Source organism: Electrona antarctica (assembly GCF_951216825.1).
Source record: "Electrona antarctica genome assembly, chromosome: 23".
NCBI lineage: Eukaryota > Metazoa > Chordata > Actinopteri > Myctophiformes > Myctophidae > Electrona > Electrona antarctica.
In genome coordinates, this window is record NC_136804.1 from 37,581,357 (window position 1) to 37,604,615 (window position 23,259).

At 44.1% G+C, this 23,259-nt stretch overlaps 1 protein-coding gene across 3 annotated transcripts in view; it reads left to right on the forward strand.

Annotated features, from left to right (window-relative positions):
• Positions 1–23,259, forward strand: part of cdk17 (cyclin dependent kinase 17) — a 46,102-nt gene that overhangs the window by 17,139 nt on the left and 5,704 nt on the right. For all 3 annotated transcript variants that reach the window (XM_079494613.1, XM_079494614.1, XM_079494615.1), the window contains 8 exons: positions 6,363–6,496; positions 11,358–11,483; positions 14,811–14,867; positions 15,540–15,654; positions 17,449–17,543; positions 17,646–17,708; positions 17,815–17,938; positions 21,274–21,394. In XM_079494613.1, the coding sequence (XP_079350739.1) occupies positions 6,363–6,496; positions 11,358–11,483; positions 14,811–14,867; positions 15,540–15,654; positions 17,449–17,543; positions 17,646–17,708; positions 17,815–17,938; positions 21,274–21,394 (835 nt within the window). The remainder of the gene's footprint in view (positions 1–6,362; positions 6,497–11,357; positions 11,484–14,810; positions 14,868–15,539; positions 15,655–17,448; positions 17,544–17,645; positions 17,709–17,814; positions 17,939–21,273; positions 21,395–23,259) is intronic.

Genomic DNA, 23,259 nt, shown 5'->3' on the forward strand with positions numbered 1-23,259 from the left:
TGTGAGGTAGCCTGCGCAGGCAGCCTACACACCATGTACTGTGTGAGGTAGCCTGCGCAGGCAGCCTACACACCATGTACTGTGTGAGGTAGCCTGCGCAGGCAGCCTACACACCATGTACTGTGTGAGGTAGCCTGCGCAGGCAGCCTCACACCATGTACTGTGTGAGGTAGCCTGAGGCAGCCTACACACCATGTACTGTGTGAGGTAGCCTGAGCAGGCAGCCTACACACCATGTACTGTGTGAGGTAGCCTGAGGCAGGCAGCCTACACACCATGTACTGTGTGAGGTAGCCTGCGCAGGCAGCCTACACACCATGTACTGTGTGAGGTAGCCTGAGGCAGCCTTGTAGATCTGCTATTTTCAGCAAAGTGTAAAATGACTTGCGGCCAAGCTACACCAGGCTTTTCTCGCGCGTTTACCCTCGCGTGCGTTTTTTAAAATAGTACTGGACCTAAATTCAACGCGCGCGTTTTGGGTAAACGCGCGCGTTTTTTATTCGAGAAAAGCCTGGTGTAGCTTGGCCGTTATACTGGATCTCTTGTCCACTAGTCCTTTCCTAACATTTTAGTCTAGTTTTATTTGTTGACGAAATTGTCAGTATATTTAGTCTTAGTTTTAGTCATCACAGCTTAGTTTTCATTTAGTTTCCATGTAGTTTTCGTCAGTGAAAAAAGGTAGTCGACGAACATTTTTCATCTTAGTTTTAGTCGACGAAAACAACACTGCTAGTAGCATATACACATCACATCCATGTGACGACGTCCTTGGGAAACAGACTTATACATACTTATATATACTTATATATAGACTAATATACACATCACCTCCATGTGACGACGTCCTTGGGAAACAGACTTATATATACTTATATATAGACTCATATACACATCACCTCCATGTGACGGCGTCCTTGGGAAACAGACTTATATATACTTATATATACTTATATATAGACTCATATACACATCACCTCCATGTGACGACGTCCTTGGGAAACAGACTTATATATACTTATATATAGACTCATATACACATCACCTCCATGTGACGACGTCCTTGGGAAACAGACATATATACTTATATATAGACTCATATACACATCACCTCCATGTGACGACGTCCTTGGGAAACAGACTTATATATATACTTATATATACTTATATATAGACTCATATACACATCACCTCCATGTGACGACGTCCTTGGGAAACAGACTTCATCAACATGTTCTCTCAGACCTCTCATTATGACCATGATGTCGTATATGAGTCCCTGCTGGGGACCAGTATCTCTTTAAAGTGGACCCTGGCCTAGTTAATATAAGACTTGGATCCAACAACCAGGCCATCTATATATGGGACAGAACACACTGTCCTCGTCTCTTGTCTTAAGGAGCAGCAGTGAGTAACAAAGTGACACATGGGAAGAGAAAGAAATACAGATACATTTGTTTACTTTTTGAGGACTGTGGAAAGATAGTGATATAAAAACAAGGGCTACGTAGAAGTGATGGGCAAACGGAGGAGGGAAATAATATAATGAGTATAATCTCATGGATGGAAAAGTGAAAAAGACAGAAAACACAGCTCATCTGCCAGTAGACTCTACCTAGCTGTAAATAACAACATAAAAGGTATTATCATATTAATGTATCATTGTTAAGTTCACTATATATATCCACGGGCATAATAGCATGATGATGCCATTACAAAACATGGGCTACATGGAAGAAATGTGTTTAATAAAACTAAATTAACTGCTAGAAGGTCCTAAATTAACTTAATTAAGCAGTCACCATCTCTGTGTCATGTTATTCTTTCTTAATTTTACAGAGTATAGAGATCGACTAGATTTCAGAGAGGGAGGGAAATACTAAATTAACTGTTAACTACATTAACACATTTCACGGGGGCGAGTTGGTAAAGGGGCGAGTCGTCTGATATTCGCCGGAGTCACATGTATATGAGTATATGAAAGTATATGAAAAAATATAGGCACACTCAATCTCTGAAAATCTTTAATTTTCAAGATAACAAGCCAGAGATGGAAAAGTATGCTGAATGGGGAAAATATCAAAGTAGAAGTCATAGGGGGGAAAGCGTGACAAAACACAATGATGAGAGAGAGCAATTCTTCTGAGGTTTTGAAAAGTGGCAGAGAAGAATACACAGAATATGACCAATTTCAATAGAATATCTTTCTTGTATGTTATCCCATTTTGGGGGGGAACCCCTTTTGGTGTTAGCATTATGTTATGCTTTAGCTATTTGAAAAATACTTTTTATGTCGAAGAACGACATAGAAACATAGCTTTCTGTCAGGATGTAGAAGACATTTTTAGAATCTGATCTCAGGTCAAAATGGGTTAATAATATTGAACTTAATGTTTGCAGAATCAAACATTACTAGATCTTGTGACATGTTTCTGTAACAATGTTGAAAACATTCTGACGGACATTCTGTTGAATTGTGAAACCAAACCATGCACACTGCAATCCATGTACAGTACAGTACAGTACAGTACAGTACAGTACAGTACAGTACAGTACAGTACAGTACAGTACAGTACAGTACAGTACAGTACAGTACAGTACAGTACAGTACAGTACGTACAGTACAGTACAGTACAGTGCCGTCCATCCCATACAAAAATAATTCAGTAGACTTCATGCCTGCAGAACCCTCTGCATGGACAGACAGTATATTCTCCCATCACATGTGCAGAGCAGACTCTACACCACATGTTCAGATACATCTCAGCGTCTTGCATTACACTCCTGCTAAGCTGCATTCCCAGCCTTCCAATCTGAGAAGCCATTGGCAAAACGATGGAAAAACAGTGCCCTCAGCAGTGTTGATTTCGTCGACTAAAACTAAGACAAAAAATGTTCGTCCACTGACGAAAACTAAATGGAAACTAAGCTATGATGACTAAAACTAAGACTAAATATATAGACAATTTCATCTACAAATAAAAACTAGACTAAAATGTTAGGAAGGGACTAGTGGACAAGAGATCCAGTATAAGTAATTTTACACTTGGTTGCATGCTGAAAATAGCCGATCTACAAGCTCACAACGCGTCGCAGCGCGGCACGTTGTGAGCTTGTAGATCGGCTATTTTCAGCAAGTTTAAAATCAGTCATTATGATGGTATCAAGTCCCGCCAAAATACATTTTAGTCTACTCAGTCCAAAGACTAAAATAAAAATGTTCTGCCAAAAACAACACTGCCTGAGCCACTATGCTAAGCTGCATTCCCAGCCTTCCATTGGAAAAACGATGGAGAAACAGCGCCCTCCTCAGTCCACAGTCTGTCTCGAGAGACTACCTTTAATTTCTGTTCCCTCCAATTTAACATTTCCACCTTTTAAAGGTATATTCAGTGATTTCACTTAATTCAAATATCACTTATTTTTTTTGTTTTGTTGTGATAATCCTCCCTACTATAGAGTGTGCTGACCATATAAGGTGTTCCTCCCTGTCCCCAGTTAACCCCTGGGGGTCAAAAAAACCTTAGGTTTCGTTTTTGCCTAGGAGGTGGCCCGGCCTTCATCCAATCAGGATAGAGAGGGGCCTTCCGCCAATCATGATTGAGCGGGGGCGGGCCTTGGTGTGAGTGCTGTTGGCGTGTCCGTCCGTCCCCCCACTGTAGTGCGTGTGCACATCTTGTTACCGGGGCGGACCGGGGGGTTTTCCAAATCACCCAAATCACTGAATGCTCCTTTAAACATTCTTAAACTTTTGCAACCCTAGGTACGGACGGTACACTGTCAAATCCTGAGGGTTCATTTAACTCATGGAGTGTAAACATTAAGCTGTAAGAATGAACAGAATGCCCTGTGTGATGTCTGATGACAGGCTGCTCCCAGACTGGAGGTGTTGACATGCTGATAAGATAACAGGGGTGTGAAGTAACTCCCCGTCCGTGGTAACTTGTTACCGCCAGTCGCTGGGTGCATGCGCTCAGTTCATCAGTGTGTTCTGCCTAGGCCTGACGTCGAAATAATAAGATTTGTGCCGCAATTTTACGATTTTTCAAAAATAGCAGACCTACAAGCTCGTAGCGCGCCACTCGGTGGCGCGCTACGAGCTTGTAGATCTGCTATTTTCCAATAGCAAAGTATAACATAATGCTTAGTTAAAACACCAAAAGGGGTTCCCGCCCAGAATGGGTTAACCCATTTAGACCTGAGGCCGATTCTACAAATGTCTTCTAAATCCTGACAGTTTTCTGAAAACCCTATGTTTCTATGTCAGTGGTTCTCAAACTATTTCATGTCAAGGACCCCCAAAAATGATATGTAATTGGCCGCCGACCCCCATCTGAAAATATGTAGTTCCAGGGACCCCCCCCCCCCCCCCCCCCGAAGAATCATTCGCTCTGAAAGAATATATATTCAAAGATTTGTAGTTAAAAAACATTCGCTCTGAAAAAATACATATTCAAAGATTTGCTTCACATTTTCACAAGCTTGTAGATATGCTTTTTTCAACGGCTAAAGTATAACATAATGCTTACAAGTTAAAACACCAAAAGGGGCTTCTTGAAGGCACGTACCACGCAGTCGTGGTAAGTATGTAGTTTCAGTTTTATGGTCTTGGAGGAAGAGGCAGGTTTGAGTGTTTAATCTTTGGCCTTGGGGGGGTGGCAGAGAGAGAGAGAGAGAGAGAGAGACTGAGAGAGAGAGAGAGAGACTGAGAGAGAGAGAGAGAGACTGAGAGAGAGACTGAGAGAGACTACTGGCTGGGATGAAAGAGACAGTAGAGTGGGGGGTCTAGTAAAGTCTGTCAGAGTGGAGGAGAAAAGGGCTCTAATTATGACCTTTTCCGCCCACCGAAACTTGCATCGATCTGTAAAAATACCTTTGACTGACAAACGCTCGACTTGGATACTGTATCTATGTGTCTTAGAGATACGCTAAGCGTGCGGTTAGACAGTATAGTCAAGGAATATTATCAGTATAATGTCACTCGTTCGTTGGGCTAAATTCGGCCATAGACACATTTGGGCACATTAGGGCCCAAATGTGCCCAAATAAGCTGACTTCATCACATTTGTGATGACGGCTATGGCCATTTTTAGCCCAAGGAGTGTTTTTCGTGCAAAATGAATGCTTATAATGGATTCAGAATCATGAAAACCCCTAGTTTGACACGTCACATGCTACTTAAAACATTATGAAATTTAGACATTTTTTCCTTATAATGGTAGTTGATGGTACCCCAACTTTCAGCAGCTGTCAAAAATTCCCCTAGGATGGTTGAATATAAACCAATGTGGGATATGTTAGTAGACACCCTTACAAACACATTGGTGAAGAACATTCTTGGTAAGAAATGTATTCCCAGATTTTATTAATATCACCTGACTAAGTAGACACCCCTTGGTCTCGTTATCCGAAGGTTAACGAGACCAGGCAACAGCCACACGACACGCCCTGTCACAGTGACCCTCGGAAAAACACAGAACTTGTCCCTGGTAGTCATTCGGGAACATTGAGCATGCCTGATGATCTAATCATTTAAGTAAGGGATAATATCTGGCTAGGTGGTCATTATCGGGAGATAATTCACCGACAGGGAGTTTAACCACCGAGGCGAAGCCGAGGTGGTTAAACTCCCTGTCGGTGAGCCACGCTTATTACATGGCTAACTAACATAAATTAATACATTGACCCAAAACACAACAAAAAAAGTATTCCATAAGTTTGCGCTGGCTGCGTCTGCAAGGAAGGAAAACAAGGAAGTGAGTTGATCAAATAGAATCCATTTTCGGGTCCTGCTTCGTCTATTTCTTGCTCAAATGTTTTCAAAAACATTTTTAAGAGCAATGTTTAGCTGTAAATGACATTGTGTGTCACTAGTGTGTGTGTGTTTACATGGCTGTCATGTTGGAAACAGCAGTAAATCAAGCGGGCGCAGCCGGTGCTCAGAGGGTTTGATTAGGCAGCGGTCATTATCGACACATAATTCACCGCTGAATTAAGCGATTGACCAATCAGAATCAAGCATTCAACCAAGCCAGCGGTGTCATGTCAATTTTCAATTCAAAGGAGCTTTATTGGCATGAGAAAACAAACGTTTACATTGCCAAAGCACAGTACAATACAATAAGTACAGTTGAAAATGGGGAAAGTATATACAGTTGGAGGAGGTACAGCATTTTGTAAACAGAGCTACGTCACATTGCATTCTACATGTTTAAACAGGGTATAAAGCTTTTTTTTAAAACAAATATCAGCATTTCTTTGCAGTCACTTTGGGACAAATGGCAGCATTTTTTTCTCAGGACTATTTAAATAGTATACATGTCACTGACACTGTGGTCCTAACGTTATTGACTTCACCTCCGCAGACATCGTCCATGAGAACCTGAAGATGGGTTCTGACGGGGAGAGCGACCAGGCGTCGGGAACGTCCTCCGACGAGGTCCAGTCTCCCACGGGGGTGTGTCTGAGGAACCGGGTCCACCGACGCATCTCCATGGAGGTGAGTTTGATTGATTGATTTGATTGATTGAAGTATTTATTAACATTTTGCAGAATTACAGTACATTTCAAGCACAACTCAATACAAAGACTGTTAACTGTGAGAGAACGACCCAATAAAGCATTACACTTGTTTACAAGAGTTGTTCAATTCATCAAAACATTTAGAGACGTACAAATAGACACTTCACTAAGATACCCGACGCATCTCCATGTAGGTGTTTTGCTTTGGTATTCCAGCCCATCAAGGTAATCCAGATTTGTTTTGGGGATCAAACTGACCCCAATGAATCCTTGCGTTTTCGTTTTTAACTACCCATTTTAGAAGATTGAATCCAGATTACAGCTTGGATTGGATTTCCCGATCTTATCGGATATCCGAGTGATCCCAATCCTGATTTCTGGTTTTGAACTCCCCCAAAATCTCATCCGATTAGATACAGATAGGGATTAAAAATGTTGGGCCCTGCATGGAGAGCTGAGTTCAAACCCTGACGAGGACATGAACCTTGTGGAACACTAAGGATTTGACTGTGTCTGTCTGTTGACATTATTGGCTGTACAGGGAGTGTGCATTGTGTACCACCAACCCCTTCTCCCCCCCACCACGGTCTCTCTCTTCCCCTGGCATCAGCTGAGAGGCTAATCTCTTGACATGCTTAACTTGCGCTGTGGCAGAACGTCAGGGAATTTCAACATTCCAGAGAGCAACCTGACGTACAGTATACTAACTGAGGCTTTATCAACCTTCCAGAGATCAACCTGACGTACCGTATACTAACTGAGGCTTCATCAGTAAGGTCTCTGAACCGCAGGGTTCAGTACAGTATACTAACTGAGGCTTCATCAGTAAGGTCTCTGAACCGCAGGGTTCAGTACAGTATTCTAACTGAGGCTTCATCAGTAAGGTCTCTGAACCGCAGGGTTCAGTACAGTATACTAACTGAGGCTTCATCAGTAAGGTCTCTGAACCGCAGGGTTCAGTACAGTATTCTAACTGAGGCTTCATCAGTAAGGTCTCTGAACCGCAGGGTTCAGTACAGTATTCTAACTGAGGCTTCATCAGTAAGGTCTCTGAACCGCAGGGTTCATGCTAGCGTTCATGCTAGCGTTCATGCTAGCCAGCAGGCCAGGCACGTGCAGAGAGTGCTAGAGGGGCAGGGGCTGAAATCCCATAAGAGGGCACTTTTGGCCCAAAATAGCAGATCTACAAGCTCACAACAACGCGTCGCGCTGCGACATGTTGAGAGCTTGTAGATCAGCTATTTTCGGGGGCGCAACCCAGCACTCTTTATCTACTGGAGATACGGTGTATGTACGACATTGGATTTCGAAACAGATTAGTTCAGGAGACTTCGGAGAAAAAAAAACAATTATTCTGAATGCTGCCTTTCTGGCATGGCATGGAAAGGAGAGGAGTGGCATGTTGCATTTCTTTTACCATAGTAGTAAAGGCTGCATTCGTTGTCTGGAGAGGGCAGTTGTTTTACAGACGGGTAAAAGGGCAGGTGGCTGAAGCCCCCTTTGATTAGCCTGGCTAATAAGCCAGACCGAATCAGCCGTTGGCAAAAAATAAATTGCCTGCCGGCGGATTACGGTCTGGAGAGGCTCAATTGTACGCCCATTTCCTACACCAGAGAACTGGTGTGGCCAATCGGGACGCGGTATGCAATATGGGCGGGCTTTGGTACAGTGACTTTCAATGCTTGAGACCTTTGACTGACAGTAGCTCTGACCAATTGCGTCAAAGAGAAAATGTTTGAACCCGCCCCCCGGGAAACAAGATCCATACACAGCATCTCCAGACTCAAATACCACACGACAGTGTGATTTGAGTCTGGCTTATTAGCCAGGCTACCCTTTGATGTGCACGTCGTCCCTGCTTGCCCAGCAGCTTGTGGCGGCGTTTCTGTGTTTGTCGTCCTTGACGAGGAAGGAACCCCCAAAGAGAACAGAGAAACTAGCAGGCAATATTTACATCATGCTGACAATTTTATAAGACGCCATTTCTTGCTAATGGTCTGTGACTCTCAACTCTTATGTTGGCCGACATCGGCGAGATCACATTCATCTCGGCATGATTGCTTTCTCTCCGTAGATTCAGCCTACCACAGCAGAGCTAATGACCGGCTTGGACACTTTTAATAAATCACATTAATATGTATGGATGTGCTGCAAGGTGGTGTGTGTGTGTGTGTGAGGTGAATGGATCCTGACACCCTGGTGGGAGTCTGCCCCCTGGTGGTGTGTGTGTGAAGTGAATGGATCCTGACACCCTGGTGGGAGTCTGCCCCCTGGTGGTCTTTGAGTGTACTGTACCCTTTGAACACTCAATCATCTTTTGCATCTGAGGCGGAGTGTGTTGCCTCTAGACTGCATATGCACTGACCTACTTCTCCCCAGCACGCACGCATGCACGCACACACACACGCACGCACACACGCACACAGGTTTATTTGTACTTAATCTTTGTTACATACTTGGCCACTTGGCCACTTGGCGTGTTACATAGCCATACAGAGAAGGACATAGGGGCCTTTTTGAAGGATATGACATCACTAAGATAAGATAGGATCTGTTGTAGGAGCTTAACATAATGGCCCAATGCGTCGTCGTGCCTTGCGCCAGTAGACAGCCAGCAGGCCGAGGAAGTAAATCACACAATATTTTAGACATTATAGTCTTATTGTCAATATTTTTCACATTTCCTTGTCGACACGCACGCAGAGAGTGAAGTGAGTTGGCTCCTCATCTGCTCTCTAGATACGGTATATTCTAACTCTATGGTCTCAACCCAGAGTCTGTAACTCTAGAGCAGTGCTTCGGCTTCCCAAACTTTTTCATGTCAAGGACCCCCAAATTGACACTAATTAGCCCTGTGGACCCCTATTTGAAAAGACATGCCAGGGACCCCCATAAGAGAAGATTTTTACGTCTCTAACAGTGATTCTCAACCCGTTTAATTTCAAGGACATGCATTAGTCTACGGACCACCATTTAATGGCATTTCTAGCTCTGGGACCCCCAAATTATATTGTAAAATCAATGTTATTTTAACTCTGAGAGTGTACTGTACACTGAGATGTTTTCCGTCTGTTCCTTCTATGAATGCAGTGATGTAAATAGGTTTTCAATGTAATGAGTCCCAGGATGCAGGGATGGTCTTTTAGAAATGAGTCCCAGGGACATTTTATGAGTCTCACTTCAACCACGTTAGGAGTCATATTTTGTCATTTTTAGTTTTTACAAATTTAACTCCCATTTCATTTTATATGGTTATAATGTGGTTATATTATTCATGTAGAAAACAGAAGAAGAAATGATTATTATAACTAAAGCTATAGCAAAATAAACTAGAATAAAAAACAGTACAGTAGTGCATCCCGTGGATGCAGAGGTCGTTGTTTTATTGCGTCCCTTAACTATAAACTGCGTTTTGGGATGCAAAATGCACCCTATGTTAATCTCTGTGAATGTTGTGCTGCAGGACCTGAACAAACGCCTTTAATCTCTGTGAATGTTGTGCTGCAGGACCTGAACAAACGCCTGTCTCTCTGTGAATGTTGTGCTGCAGGACCTGAACAAACGCCTGTCTCTCTGTGAATGTTGTGCTGCAGGACCTGAACAAACGCCTGTCTCTCCCTCTGTGAATGTTGTGCTGTAGGACCTGAACAAACGCCTGTCTCTCTGTGAATGTTGTGCTGCAGGACCTGAACAAACGCCTGTCTCTCCCTCTGTGAATGTTGTGCTGCAGGACCTGAACAAACGCCTGTCTCTCTGTGAATGTTGTGCTGCAGGACCTGAACAAACGCCTGTCTCTCCCTCTGTGAATGTTGTGCCGTAGGACCTGAACAAACGCCTGTCTCTCCCTCTGTGAATGTTGTGCTGCAGGACCTGAACAAACGCCTGTCTCTCTGTGAATGTTGTGCTGCAGGACCTGAACAAACGCCTGTCTCTCCCTCTGTGAATGTTGTGCCGTAGGACCTGAACAAACGCCTGTCTCTGTGAATGTTGTGCTGCAGGACCTGAACAAACGCCTGTCTCTCTGTGAATGTTGTGCTGTAGGACCTGAACAAACGCCTGTCTCTCCTGTCTCTCTGTGAATGTTGTGCTGCAGGACCTGAACAAACGCCTGTCTCTGTGAATGTTGTGCTGTAGGACCTGAACAAACGCCTGTCTCTCTGTGAATGTTGTGCTGCAGGACCTGAACAAACGCCTGTCTCTGTGAATCTCTGTGAATGTTGTGCTGCAGGACCTGAACAAACGCCTGTCTCTCCCGGCTGACATTAATCTCTGTGAATGTTGTGCTGCAGGACCTGAACAAACGCCTGTCTCTCCATTTTAATCTCTGTGAATGTTGTGCTGCTGCAGGACCTGAACAAACGCCTGTCTCTCCATTTTAATCTCTGTGAATGTTGTGCTGCTGCAGGACCTGAACAAACGCCTGTCTCTCCCGTTTTAATCTCTGTGAATGTTGTGCTGCAGGACCTGAACAAACGCCTGTCTCTCTGTGAATGTTGTGCTGCAGGACCTGAACAAACGCCTGTCTCTCCCGTTTTAATCTCTGTGAATGTTGTGCTGCAGGACCTGAACAAACGCCTGTCTCTGAATGTTGTGCTGCTGCAGGACCTGAACAAACGCCTGTCTCTGAATGTTGTGCTGCTGCAGGACCTGAACAAACGCCTGTCTCTGAATGTTGTGCTGCTGCAGGACCTGAACAAACGCCTGTCTCTGAATGTTGTGCTGCTGCAGGACCTGAACAAACGCCTGTCTCTGAATGTTGTGCTGCTGCAGGACCTGAACAAATGCCTGTCTCTCCTTTAATCCTCCTCTCTTTAATCTCTGTGAATGTTGTGCTGCAGGACCTGAACAAACGCCTGTCTCTCCCGGCTGACATCCGTATTCCTGACGGTTACCTGGAGAAACTACAGCTCAGCAGCCCACCCTTCGACCAGCCTCTCAGCCGCCGCTCCCGCAGAGCCTCGTTGGTGAGTGTGTGTGTGTGTGTGTGTGTGTGTGCGCACGTCTGAGTACATAACATATGTGTGTATCCATCCATCCATCTTCAACCGCTTATCCGTACACGGGTCGCGGGGGCGACAGCTCCATCAGAGAGCTCCCAGACTTCCCTCTCCAGAGCAACATTAGTGACTTCCTCCTGGGGGGATCCCGAGACGTTCCAAGGCCAGCGAGTCGATGTGTTTCCTCCAACTGCGCCTTGGTCTTCCCCGGGGTCTCCTCCCAGTGGGACCTCCCTAGGGAGACGCTCGAGAGGCATCCTAACCAGATGCCCGAACCACCTAAGCTGGCTCCTTTCCAGGCGAAGGAGCAGCGGTTCTACTCCGAGTCTCTCTCACATGACTGAACTTCTCACCCTATCTCTAAGGGAGATGCCAGCCACCCGTCGAAGAAAACTAATTTCGGCCGCTTGTATTCGCGACCTTATTCTTTCGGTCATGACCCACACCTCATGACCATAGGTGAGAGTAGGAACGATGTGTGTATGTGCAGTATGTGTTTTTACGATGCGTCCTTGTGGCTGTGCACGCACACACACACTACTGTGAGGACGTCACCTTCATTGCTCTTCCAGTGTTCACGTTCAACCCCATCTCCCTTATGCCAGTTACTATAGCAACCATTCAACCCCATCTCCCTTATGTTGGTTACTATGGCAACCATTCAACCCCATCTCCCTTATGCAGGTTACTATGGCAACCATTCAACCCCATCTCCCTTATGCCAGTTACTATAGCAACCATTCAACCCCATCTCCCTTATGTTGGTTACTATGGCAACCATTCAACCCCATCTCCCTTATGTTGGTTACTATGGCAACCATTCAACCCCATCTCCCTTATGTTGGTTACTATGACAACCATTCAACCCCATCTCCCTTATGCAGGTTACTATGGCAACCATTCAACCCCATCTCCCTTATGTTGGTTACTATGGCAACCATTCAACCCCATCTCCCTTATGCAGGTTACTATGGCAACCATTCAACCCCATCTCCCTTATGTTGGTTACTATGGCAACCATTCAACCCCATCTCCCTTATACAGGTTACTATGGCAACCATTCAACCCCATCTCCCTTATGCAGGTTACTATGGCAACCATTCAACCCCATCTCCCTTATGTTGGTTACTATGGCAACCATTCAACCCCATCTCCCTTATACAGGTTACTATGGCAACCATTCAACCCCATCTCCCTTATGTTGGTTACTATGACAACCATTCAACCCCATCTCCCTTATGCTGGTTACTATGGCAACCATTCAACCCCATCTCCCTTATACAGGTTACTATGGCAACCATTCAACCCCATCTCCCTTATACAGGTTACTATGGCAACCATTCAACCCCATCTCCCTTATGTTGGTTACTATGACAACCATTCAACCCCATCTCCCTTATGCTGGTTACTATGGCAACCATTCAACCCCATCTCCCTTATACAGGTTACTATGGCAACCATTCAACCCCATCTCCCTTATGCAGGTTACTATGACAACCATTCAACCCCATCTCCCTTATACAGGTTACTATGGCAACCATTCAACCCCATCTCCCTTATGCAGGTTACTATAGCAACCATTCAACCCCATCTCCCTTATGCAGGTTACTATGACAACCATTCAACCCCATCTCCCTTATGGTGGTTACTATGGCAACCATTCAACCCCATCTCCCTTATGCAGGTTACTATGGCAACCATTCAACCCCATCTCCCTTAGGCCAGTTACTATGGCAACCATTCAACCCCATCTCCCTTATGCAGGTTACTATGACAACCATTCAACCCCATCTCCCTTATGCAGGTTACTATGGCAACCATTCAACCCCAGTTCCCTTATGCAGGTTACTATGGCAACCATTCAACCCCAGTTCCCTTATGTTGGTTACTATGGCAACCATTCAACCCCATCTCCCTTATGTTGGTTACTATGGCAACCATTCAACCCCATCTCCCTTATGCAGGTTACTATGACAACCATTCAACCCCATCTCCCTTATGCAGGTTACTATGACAACCATTCAACCCCATCTCCCTTATGTTGGTTACTATGACAACCATTCAACCCCATCTCCCTTATGTTGGTTACTATGGCAACCATTCAACCCCATCTCCCTTATGCAGGTTACTATGACAACCATTCAACCCCATCTCCCTTATGCAGGTTACTATGACAACCATTCAACCCCATCTCCCTTATACAGGTTACTATGGCAACCATTCAACCCCATCTCCCTTATACAGGTTACTATGGCAACCATTCAACCCCATCTCCCTTATGCTGGTTACTATGGCAACCATTCAACCCCATCTCCCTTATACAGGTTACTATGGCAACCATTCAACCCCATCTCCCTTATGCAGGTTACTATGACAACCATTCAACCCCATCTCCCTTATACAGGTTACTATGACAACCATTCAACCCCATCTCCCTTAGGCCAGTTACTATGGCAACCATTCAACCCCATCTCCCTTATACAGGTTACTATGACAACCATTCAACCCCATCTCCCTTATGCTGGTTACTATGGCAACCATTCAACCCCATCTCCCTTATACAGGTTACTATGACAACCATTCAACCCCATCTCCCTTATACAGGTTACTATGACAACCATTCAACCCCATCTCCCTTATGCTGGTTACTATGACAACCATTCAACCCCATCTCCCTTATACAGGTTACTATGACAACCATTCAACCCCATCTCCCTTATGCTGGTTACTATGGCAACCATTCAACCCCATCTCCCTTATACAGGTTACTATGGCAACCATTCAACCCCATCTCCCTTATACAGGTTACTATGGCAACCAGGTCTCGTGCAAGCGAGATTAATGGATGGATTGGTCGTGAACAGAACAACGTACGCTTGGGTGTATGCAAGATAAACGATAAGACTTGAAGACTGTAGTAATAATAATAATAATAATAATAATTAGGGATGTTTCGATGTTTTTTCGTTCCCGATCCGATCCCGATACCACAATTTCTGTGTTAGCCGATACCGAATACCGATACCCAGGGCTCCAGCGTGCGACCTATTAGGTTGCATACTGTATGCTACTTAATTTCTTAATGTGTGAGTTAAAATATAACGAGGTCGCACCGGTGCTACTTATTGCTTTCACTCCCCGCCTCAACCATGAGACATTAGTGATAATAAAATATGACTTTCTTCTGGCTCATTCCGCCGAGTCTCGCCTCTCGTACGTACAACGCTGCAGCTCCCGATGTAACTTTTATTTTCTACTTTATTTATGTACCTTTTCTCCCTATATTTTCCCCAGTCAGAAATTGGCTTCGGGAAGTTGGAGACCTACATCAAGCTGGACAAACTGGGAGAGGTACGTAATGGATCTGAAATGTCATTTTAAAAGTACAACAAACAGACAATCTAAAAAAAAAAGTGCTTTGCTTGACAAGCTGACAATGACCTACTACTGTATATTAACCGCCATAATATTATGGTCCTTCAACTGGTTTCCATTTGAGGCTTTGACTTGTAACACCAAAGTAAACCCATGTGTGATTGATTTTCCCATTATTGTACATCACAGTTTAAACCAGCTGATCGCTCCTCAGTGGCATCATGTCAAACTGGGGACAAATACAGTATGTTATTGATGTCTCGTAAGGGATTGGAATGGATGTGTGTTTGGTGCATTAGGGGGACCTATGATGCCAACGTGTATAAACTGTGTGTGTTTGGTGCACACAGGGGACCTATGGTGCCAACGTGTATAAACTGTGTGTGTTTGGTGCATTAGGGGGACCTATGATGCCAACGTGTATAAACTGTGTGTGTTTGGTGCACACAGGGGACCTATGGTGCCAACGTGTATAAACTGTGTGTGTTTGGTGCACACAGGGGACCTATGGTGCCAACGTGTATAAACTGTGTGTGTTTGGTGCACACAGGGGACCTATGGTGCCAACGTGTATAAACTGTGTGTTTTGGTGCACACAGGGGACCTATGGTGCCAACGTGTATAAACTGTGTGTTTTGGTGCACTCAGGGGACCTATGCCACCGTGTTCAAAGGTCGCAGCAAGTTAACGGATAACCTCGTGGCGCTGAAAGAGATCAGGCTGGAGCACGAGGAGGGAGCACCCTGCACTGCCATCAGAGAAGGTGAGAGTCCTTCACCAACACTCCATTAATCAGAGAAGGTGAGAGTCCTTCACCAACACTCCATTAATCAGAGAAGGTGAGAGTCCTTCACCAACACTCCATTAATCATAGAAGGTGAGAGTCCTTCACTCCTCCTCCTTCACCAACACTCCATTAATCAGAGAAGGTGAGAGTCCTTCACCAACACTCCATTAATCAGAGAAGGTGAGAGTCCTTCACTCCTCCTCCTTCACCAACACTCCATTAATCAGAGAAGGTGAGAGTCCTTCACCAACACTCCATTAATCAGAGAAGGGGAGAGTCCTTCACTCCTCCTCCTCCTCCAACACTCCATTAATCAGAGAAGGGGAGAGTCCTTCACTCCTCCTCCTCCTCCAACACTCCATTAATCAGAGAAGGTGAGAGTCCTTCACTCCTCCTCCTCCTCCAACACTCCATTAATCAGAGAAGGTGAGAGTCCTTCACTCCTCCTCCTTCACCAACACTCCATTAATCAGAGAAGGTGAGAGTCCTTCACTCCTCCTCCTTCACCAACACTCCATTAATCAGAGAAGGTGAGAGTCCTTCACTCCTCCTCCTTCACCAACACTCCATTAATCAGAGAAGGTGAGAGTCCTTCACTCCTCCTCCTCCTTCACCAACACTCCATTAATCAGAGAAGGTGAGAGTCCTTCACTCCTCCTCCTCCTTCACCAACACTCCATTAATCAGAGAAGGTGAGAGTCCTTCACTCCTCCTCCTCCTTCACCAACACTCCATTAATCAGAGAAGGTGAGAGTCCTTCACTCCTCCTCCTTCACCAACACTCCATTAATCAGAGAAGGTGAGAGTCCTTCACCAACACTCCATTAATCAGAGAAGGTGAGAGTCCTTCACTCCTCCTCCTTCACCAACACTCCATTAATCAGAGAAGGTGAGAGTCCTTCACTCCTCCTCCTCCTTCACCAACACTCCATTAATCATAGAAGGTGAGAGTCCTTCACTCCTCCTCCTTCACCAACACTCCATTAATCAGAGAAGGTGAGAGTCCTTCACTCCTCCTCCTTCACCAACACTCCATTAATCAGAGAAGGTGAGAGTCCTTCACTCCTCCTCCTCCACCAACACTCCATTAATCAGAGAAGGTGAGAGTCCTTCACTCCTCCTCCTCCACCAACACTCCATTAATCAGAGAAGGTGAGAGTCCTTCACTCCTCCTCCTTCACCAACACTCCATTAATCACAGAAGGTGAGAGTCCTTCACTCCTCCTCCTTCACCAACACTCCATTAATCAGAGAAGGTGAGAGTCCTTCACTCCTCCTTCACCAACACTCCATTAATCAGAGAAGGTGAGAGTCCTTCACTCCTCCTCCTCCACCAACACTCCATTAATCAGAGTTTGTAGCGGTCGACACTGTAATTGTGCACTCTGCTTGCGCACTAGAAGGCCATTTATAAAATGGTAAATGGTGTATTTATATAGTGCCTTTATCCAAGGCGCTTTACATAGATTGTGCATTACATTCACCCATTCACACACACATTCATACACCGATGGCAGCGGAAACCATGCAAGGCACCAACCTGCACATCAGAAGCAATTAGTGGTTCAGAGTCTTGCTCAAGGACACTTCGACACTAACTTTGGGGGAGCCCGGGTTCGAACTAGCAACCTTGCGGTTACCATCCGGCCACTCTACCCCTGAGCCACCGCCACCCTGTATGTATGGCCTACTAGTGTGCAACGCGCAAGTAGGCACTCGACAGAGTGCAGTTCTAGTTTCTTATGTCTTTACCTGTGTTTTGTCTCTCAGTGTCGTTACTGAAGGACTTGAAGCACGCCAACATAGTGACCTTACATGACATCGTGCACACCGACAAGAGCCTGACGCTCGTCTTCGAGTACCTGGTAAGTTTCTCGTTGTTATGTTGTCGTTGTTGCGTGGTGGTCTTTGTAGTTCCATCGCCTTTCGTAGTTCTTCTAATCTACGGGTCTCGTTTTGTTGTGCAGGACAAGGACCTGAAGCAGTACATGGACGACTGCGGGAACATTATGAGCATGCACAACGTGAAGGTGAGGATGACCAGATTTACATGTGTTCAGTTAACATTATTAATTATTATTATTATTACTTTTTCATGTCAAGGACCCACAAAATATGCGTGTGCGTGCGTTCCAGATCTTCCTGTTCCAGATCCTGCGCGGTCTGGCGTACTGCCACAGAAGGAAGGTTCTGCACCGGGACCTGAAGCCCCAGAACCTGCTCATCAACGAGAAAGGAGAGCTGAAACTAGCTGACTTTGGTAAGCCTGGACCTAACAGAGGATGTGAACGGCAGTCTTGTTTTTGGCAGCAAAAAATTCATTTGTCTTTTGAATAGGTCTCGTTTAGTTTTACTCACATTTTAGTCACCTGGAATGTTTTTGTGTTAACGATTTTAGTCGACTAAATGTCATCCTTTTACCACATGCACTTATTTAGGAGATTCCATTCCAGTTATTTCCATAGAGCTCAAATCATCACCCAAAGTTCTTCTTTCAATACCTCTTGCAATAAAGTGGTTGTAATCTGGATACCGTCGCTGTTGGCCATAAAAGTTCATGTCCAAAAATATCATTTTCAGGAAATGGAAACAAGAACCTGTGTGTTCTAATAATGGATCCAATGTAGTTCTTTGTGTTCTAATGGATCCAATGTAGTTCTTTGTGTTCTAATGGATCCAATGTAGTTCTTTGTGTTCTAATGGATCCAATGTAGTTCTTTGTGTTCTAATGGATCCAATGTAGTTCTTTGTGTTCTAATGGATCCAATGTAGTTCTTTGTGTTCTAATGGATCCAATGTAGTTCTTTGTGTTCTAATGGATCCAATGTAGTTCTTTGTGTTCTAATGGATCCAATGTAGTTCTTTGTGTTCTAATGGATCCAATGTAGTTCTTTGTGTTCTAATGGATCCAATGTAGTTCTTTGTGTTCTAATGGATCCAATGTAGTTCTTTGTGTTCTAATGGATCCAATGTAGTTCTTTGTGTTCTAATGGATCCAATGTAGTTCTTTGTGTTCTAATGGATCCAATGTAGTTCTTTGTGTTCTAATGGATCCAATGTAGGTCTTATTTACTCTCTAGCTCTTGTTAATACTTCCGTCCGTGAAGGTGCTGCATGCGGTCCCTGACCAACCATGCATTTAGTGATGTAGCAAAGTGAATATGTTGTATTTTCTTCCACGGAACAGTGCACTAAACCAGGGGTTCTCAACGTTTTTGGCCGGGGACCCCCGGAAATGCTTTGGCAATGTCTCGGGACCCCCGCCCCGCCCCCTCCCGACCCCCAATATAAATTGACTGCTACAATAACCTTAAACCATTTTGGGGCGGGAACCCCTTTTGGTGTTTTAAGCATTGTTATAATTTAGCTATTGAAAAATAGCAGATCTACAAGCTCGTAGCGCGCCACTCGGTGGCGCGCTACGAGCTTGTAGATCTGCTATTTTAGAAAAATCGTGAAAATAAAATTTAAAAAACCCCCCTTTTTTTTTTTTTTTTTTAAATAATTTGGGGACTCCCTAAAATAATTTGGCGACCCCCCGAGGGGTCGCGACCCACGGGTTGAGAACCCCTGAGTTACTGGAAGTCTGAGGTGAAGACATTCCACAGAAAAGGGAGTTAGAATCTCCAGAAGGGTAAAGTGTACCCGCTTGCCTGTTTGAGTCATCATTATTAGTAAATGTAATCATTCCATCTGCTCTATCAGCTTATATCAGTTCATCTGAGTTGAACCCATTCTGGGCGGGAATCCCTTTTGGTGTTTTAAGCATTATGTTATAATTTAGCTATTGAAAAATAGCAGATCTACAAGCTCATAGCGCGCCACCGAGTGCCGCGCTATGAGCTTGTAGATCTGCTATTTTTGAAAAATCGTGAAAAAGTGGCGCAAATCTTTGAATATATATTTCAGAACGTTTTTAACTCAAATCTTTGCTTCTGGGAGGGTTCATGGAACAACATATTTCCAGATGGGGGTCAGCGGCCAATTACAGATAATTCTGGGGGTCCTTTACATGAAAATGTTTGAGAACCACTGACATAGAATCATGGGTTTTTCAGAAAACTGCCAGGATTTAGAAGACATGTTGTAGAATCGTCCTCAGGTCTAAATGGGTTAAGGGAAGGTTGGATAAATTAAGAGAATGGAATAACTAAGGATAACCGTGGGATAGGGCATTCACTTCTAGTCATTTTTACTAGTTGACTAGTTGCCTAGTTTACTAGTCGACTAGTCGACTAGTTGTTTAACTACCTATTATGTAAAAAATAAAATAAATTAAAAAATAAATATTTGTACATTGAAAAACTGTGTACATGGTGACTATAACTATAATCTACCTGATCTTGAGGCCTACAAAATCGGGGGGGGGGGGGGGGGGAAACTAGTCAAAAAAACGTATCAACTAGGTTCAGGTTCAGGTTTATTTGTCATATGTATAAATACAATGAAAATCATTTTGCTCAGAGCATTCTCAGTCTTACATACACAGGACATAGACAAACATCTATAGTGCAAAGAAAAATACAAAAACACAGACAAAGTGCAAGTGGGTGACAAAACAGTGCAATACAGTTAAAGGTCAGCTGTCCAGCAGCCTGACTGCCTGGGGGAAGAAACTGTTACTGAGACGGGTGGTGCGAGATTTGATGCTCTGGTAGCGTTTTTTGGAAGGGAGTTGTTTGAACAGGGTATTTGCGGGATGGCTGGTGTCTTTGATGATGTTGTGGGCTTTTTTCATACAACGAGTGTTGTAGATGTTGTGGAGACTGGGTAGTTCTGTGTTACCGATGATTTTAGCTGCTGTTTTAACGGTCCTCTGCAACCTGTTGCGGTCCTGAGCGGTCGTGTTACCGTACCACACTGTGATACAGCCAGTTAAGACACTTTCAATTATACAGCGATAAAAGTTCACTAGTCCTTTTGTACTTAGGCCAAACTTTTTAAGGCGCCTCAGAAAGTACAGTCGCTGCTGCGCCTTCTTGAGGATGTACTCGGTGTTGAGTGACCATGTGAATGTGTCTGTGATGTGTATGCCCAGGAATTTAAAGTTATCAACTATGTCGACAGATGACCCTTTGATGGAAATGGGGGTGTGGATACCTTTGGACTTCCTGAAGTCTACAATGATTTCTTTGGTCTTATTGGTGTTAAGTGAGAGGTTGTTGTTATCGCACCATAGAGTTAGATCTTCTATCTCCCTCCTATAGGCCCTCTCATCACTGTCGGTTATTAAACCGATCACTGTGGTATCATCCGCAAATGTAATTACGCTGTTATTCCCACATCTGGCGACACAATCAAACGTAAACAAACTGTACAACAGAGGACTGAGGCAGCAGCCTTGGGGCGCAACGGTTCTGGTGAGAACTGTGGATGAGCATCTCTCTCACTAGTCAACTAGTACCAACAAGGTCGACTAGTTGCTTAATGCCCTACCATGGGATAGGGACAGATCAGTGGACCATTTGTTGCACATAGTATCGTGCAATGGATGAAATCAAGCCCTTAACAGTCGTATATACTTTACTTTATTATGGATCCCCATTAGCACATCTCTCTAATCTCTGTGTGTGTGTAACGTGTTTCTGCCATCAGGTCTGGCGCGGGCCAAGTCTGTCCCGACGAAAACCTACTCCAACGAGGTGGTGACGCTTTGGTACCGCCCGCCCGATGTCCTGCTGGGCTCCTCAGAGTACTCCACGCAGATAGACATGTGGTATGATCCTATTACTGTACTCGACTGTACTCTACACATAGATAGAGGTATGATTCTATTACTGTTACCCTGTTACCTATTACCTCTACTGTACTCTACACATAAACTTGTGGTATGATTCTTACAGTTACTTACAGTACTCTACACATAGACATTCTTACAGTTACTTAGGGCGCTTTCACACCGTGATTGTTTGGTTCGTTTAAAACGAACCATGGTTCGTTTAAAACGAACCATGGTTCGCTTACCCCTTTGGTTGCTGGAGTTTGGAAGTGCTCATCCACTGCCCTGCGTACCACCTGTTTTGAATTAGCACAAAATGCAAGAGGCAGCAGGACGTTGCTCTACTGAAAACGAGTGCTTCCAAACTCTGATGGAAACATGGCCGCCGTCTGCAATAGTAGACCACTAGACCCGCATCCATGTAGGAGGCGCAGCGCAAATTGAATGGCAGCGTATGAGGTTCACATGCGCAAAAATAACAGAAATAACGACACGCTGGACCACGGCGAGCGCAAAATAAATCATGACGCTGCTGGAGTTTCCAGAAAGGCTGCGCTCCCGTTGTAATCAGAACATTTATTTTTTTATTTATTTTTTTATTTGACAGGGACAAAGCTCATTAATCAACATGTCAGTTTTCACCTCAATGTAAATGGGCCAGAGTTAGCCAAAGCTAATTTCCATCTGTAGTCCCTGGGCAGGCTCTTAAAAAATGAATGATAAAAGAAAGACAGTGTATGGTGTGCCAGCACACAACACCATGCGTTGATGCCATGTGTGCAATGTGCTAGCACCCAACACTGTCCGTACAAAAACACAATACAATACAGATAAAAGAAAGACAGAGTGTAGTGTGCCAGCACAAAACACCATGCGTTGATGACATGTGTGCATATGTGCTAGCACCCAACACTCTGTCCATACACAAACACAATACAATACAATACAATACACTACAGGAACAGATCAACATGGTACAGGGGACAGAACAACTACATAGTGAAGTGAATAATGACACCGGTGAGAAATACTAAATGGTGCTGATAGTTACTCATGATTACAGATTTGAATTGTTTTTAGCAACCTTTTCAGGTTGAATTTGAAGGTCAGATAGTTGGAGGTCTCTCTTACTTCTGTGGGGAGACTGTTCCAGTGATGGGAGGCTCTAACAGAGAAGACTGTTTTACCAAACACACTACGTCTGATTGGCATTTCACAGTCCCCTCTGGTAGTTGCCCTTGTTGCTCTGTCACCACTGTCCCTTCGATCTATGAACTGTTTCAGTGGTGGAGGTGCAAGTCCATTTAAGATCTTAAAAATGAGACAAGAATCTGAAAAGTGTTTAAAGCTATTAAAATTAAATAAGTTGTACTTTTTAACTATGTGGCAATGGTGGTAACGGTTGGGCTTTTGGTCAAGTGTTTTTAATGTCTGTTTGTACAGTGATTCTATGGGTTTTAAAGTTGTCTGATTTGTCTGTGACCAGGTTGTGAAGCAGTACGTTATGTGTGAAAAAATCATAGCATGCATGAAGAGTTTAGCTGCATCAGTTGTTAGATATGGTCTTATGTGTCTGAAATTAGATAAATTGAATTTGATTTTGTTGGCTAAATTTTTAATATGTTTTTTAAATGTCAAGTTTGAGTCTAGTGTAATTCCAAGATATTTAAATTCTGATACTATCTGAATACTACTACCCTCGATGAGAATGTCAATGTCAGGGTCTGTGGAGTTACGTGAAAAATACATACCAACAGTTTTTTTGGTGTTCAGATGCAAACATGAACATGGAGTTTCCAGAAAGGCTGCGCCTATATATATATATATGTATATGTATATGTATATGTATATATATATATATA